The 3348-nt window shown below is 36.7% G+C and overlaps 1 protein-coding gene across 2 annotated transcripts in view; it reads right to left on the reverse strand.

The window, feature by feature from the left end:
- Positions 1–1558: 1558 nt before the first annotated feature.
- ANKUB1 (ankyrin repeat and ubiquitin domain containing 1) overlaps positions 1559–3348 on the reverse strand; it is a 36092-nt gene continuing 34302 nt past the window's right edge. For both annotated transcript variants that reach the window (XM_015600172.1, XM_006926209.2), the window contains exon 6: positions 1559–1733. In XM_015600172.1, the coding sequence (XP_015455658.1) occupies positions 1604–1733 (130 nt within the window). In that variant the 3' untranslated portion in view covers positions 1559–1603. The remainder of the gene's footprint in view (positions 1734–3348) is intronic.

Consider the following 3348-nt stretch of genomic DNA (forward strand, 5'->3'; position numbering starts at 1 on the left):
AAATTATGAAACTTGTAAAAGAAAACATATGAAAATATCTTTATGACTTTGGGGTAGACAGAGTTATTAGGAAACAGAAAGCATAAATCATAAAAAGAAGAAGTGATATACTATACTTCACCAAAGTTAAATACTTTTATTCATCAAAGACACCATTAATAAAATGAAAAAGTGAGCCACAGCTAGATAAAAAAAATTAGCAATACATTTACCTGATGAAGAATTTATATCATGAGTATTTAAAAATCTCTAATAAACCAATACTTAAAAACTTGAATTGACTCTTCAGAAAAGAAGATATACAAATGGCCAAGCATTCACATAAAAAGCCCATGAAAAAGCATTCAGTATCATTAGACATCAGGGAAATGCACATTAAATGACAATGAGATGCCATTTCTTTTCTTTTCCTGTTTTTTTTTTCTTTATTATCTCAAGATAGCACTTCAAACCCATTAGAATAACTAAAAATCAAAAACACTGATGCCAAATTTTGGTAAGTACGTGAAGCAACCAGAACATTTTTCATTGTTAGCAAAAGTGTAAAATCATAAAACCACTTTGTAGAACTGTTAAGCGCTTTCTTATAATGTTAAATGTATATTTACTCTGTTATCCAATGATTACACTCCCAGGAATTTTCTCAAAAGCAATGAAAACATATGTCCAGAAAAATATCTTTACAATAATGTTCATAGCAACGTTATTCATAATGTCTCAAACTGGAGGGAACCCAAATGCCCATACAGTTAAACAGATAAATTATGGTGCATCCATACAATGGTATACTACTCAGTAATAAAAGATAGCATACTACTGATAACATGCAACAATGTAAATGGATCTCGAAGTGTTAAATTGAGCAACATAATCCAAGCACAGAAATGAACAATTATATGATTCTTTTGATTGGGAAGTTTTATCCATGGAGATAGAAATTAGAATAGCAGCTGCCTGTAGGGATTGGGATAGGCTTGGATAGAAGCTTAAAGAAAGTTTTTGCAGTAATGGAAGTATACTACATCTTGTTTGGGATATTGAATAAACAGATGCATATATTTGTCAAAGTCATTGAATCTTATATTTAAGATCTGTGCATCTCACTGGGTAAAAACTTTATTTCAACTTTAAAAAATTAAAAGGAAGCAATAATTTAGCAGATGTTCGAAAATGTCTGAGACAAGTACTAGCCCTAGATGTATTTGTAACTCTCCTAGGGACTTTCCCTATATAGAATAAAAGCTTTTTTTAAACTATGTATTGCATTTATACGGTTTAAAAAACAAAAGGATTCAAACAAACCCAGTGGACAAAGGGAACAGTAAAAATTCTCATTTCTGTCTGTTTCTCATCTTCCCAGTTTTCCTACCCCATAGGCAATTACTACTCTCAGTTTCTTATGAATTCTTCCCCATACTCTTTATGCAAAAACAAATGCCCTAAATTTTTATTAGGGTGATAGAGTCCAAGATGACATGGTGTTTAAAATTAAATATCCTGTTGATAGTCCTGTAGCATTAGCACTCTTATTGGAAAAGTGAACGTTAGAGCCGGAGGTTCTGTTTGACCAGGTCTTCACCCAAACAGGGATCGTCATGACTTTTTAAAGCACAGTTTCCAGAGGATTTTCACACACTGTCAGACCTTCTTGGGTAGTCAAGTTAGAAATACTCTTTTTGGCTAGGATTCTTGCTATTTCTAACCGCTGAAGCCATCGTTTCTCTTTAAAAGCACTGTAAGAAAACAAGACAATTTATAAGGAGGGCCAATCTTGTCCCATATATAGTCAAAATGATGGAAATTTTTAGGTTGATTTCATAGCTGTAGCTAGTTTATCTTGTCACATAAGGTAGAATGTAAAATAGAAAGAGGAATCTTTCTAAAACCAGTGAGGCTGTAGGAATGGCATTTTCATAAGGTAGTACATACTAGAAGCTTAGAACCCATAACTAGAAACAGAAAACCACTCAATGTCATATAGAATTCTCGGGGTTGACACTTTTTCTATTTGTTCCTCCTAGGCATCCCTGTACACAACATATTCCCTGACCTATTCTACCTTCTGCTGCTGCTTCTCCACCACAAATGCACTTGTTTCTTTTTTTTTTTATTGGTAAGATATTAAATATTTTGACAGACTTTAACTGAAATGCAATGAAACTTAATATTTTACGATAGCTATAAGGATAGCAAAGTCCCCATGTCTTTATTTGTAAATTTGGATGTGATTTCTCCTACTTTGCGGGAATGCAAATGTGATTTACTATAGAGAGGTTTTGCTTTTACTTGAATATTGGGGCCTTCCAAGATTCTATCCTTGGTCCTCCGGTTTTTCTTTATGCACGCTCATTCTGGGAGGCCTCATTTACTAATTACCCATATCCATGACTTCTAAATGCTGACCTTTCATAAAAGTGCATGTCTCTAATTAGCAAAAAAAGCATTTGATAATTGGATATCCCACAGACACTTCCAATTTACATGTCTTTTATCTTCCTCCTAAACCTGTCCCGCTTCAGGATCCTTGCTCTAACAGCAATTTTGCCATCCTCACCATCTCCAAAGGTAGAAATAAACTCAGTTCCTCCTTATCTATCCATTCCTATACCAACTTAGTGACAAATTTTGTAGATTATGTTGCCGTTTTCCTCTTCTCTAACAAATTCTGTTCTGGTCCAGGTCTTTGTTGCCTCTCGTTTCTCTTATAGAAAAGTCTCCTAACTCTATTGTAGTCCTTTCATACCTTCAATATTAACACCTTCTAGTGACTCTTCCACATAACTGAGGAAGAGTTGTCTTCGAAAATAAAAAAAAACAGATTGTGTAACTTGCCTGATGAAAAAGAACTTCTGTGAGCTCCTACCTACTTCTTATCCCATGGAAGGGGAATAAGCAGTAACCTCTTTGATGTCAGAAACATGGCAGAGTGAAAGACGGTCCCAGATCTCCCCTCTTGAAACAACAACACGCCAAACATCTAAAACTCAACAAAAAACACCCAAACTGCACACCAGCACATCTGAGCGTGAGATCTGTGCATAAGAGCTACCACAGGTCAGAACTCCAGGTGTCAGGTGGTGGACTGGGAGAAACAAAGACGATGCCTCTTGTAGCCGCCAGAGCTCCCTGTAGGAGGAGGAGGAGGGGAGAAGGTGCAGCGACTTCCCCGAACAGCCCCGCCTGGGAGTGATGTGAGCTCCACGCGGTCAGCGGCAGGGCACAGGCATCAGGGCAGAAAGCAGAGAAGTGGGGATGGCAGAGAAGCGGGAACAGCAGAGAACAACAGTTGATTATTACCAGCTGCGGATGCAAAACGCAAGGCTGAGCGAGACACTATTCCCCCCAACA

This window comes from Pteropus alecto, unplaced genomic scaffold (genome assembly GCF_000325575.1).
Source record: "Pteropus alecto unplaced genomic scaffold, ASM32557v1 scaffold239, whole genome shotgun sequence".
Taxonomy (NCBI): domain Eukaryota; kingdom Metazoa; phylum Chordata; class Mammalia; order Chiroptera; family Pteropodidae; genus Pteropus; species Pteropus alecto.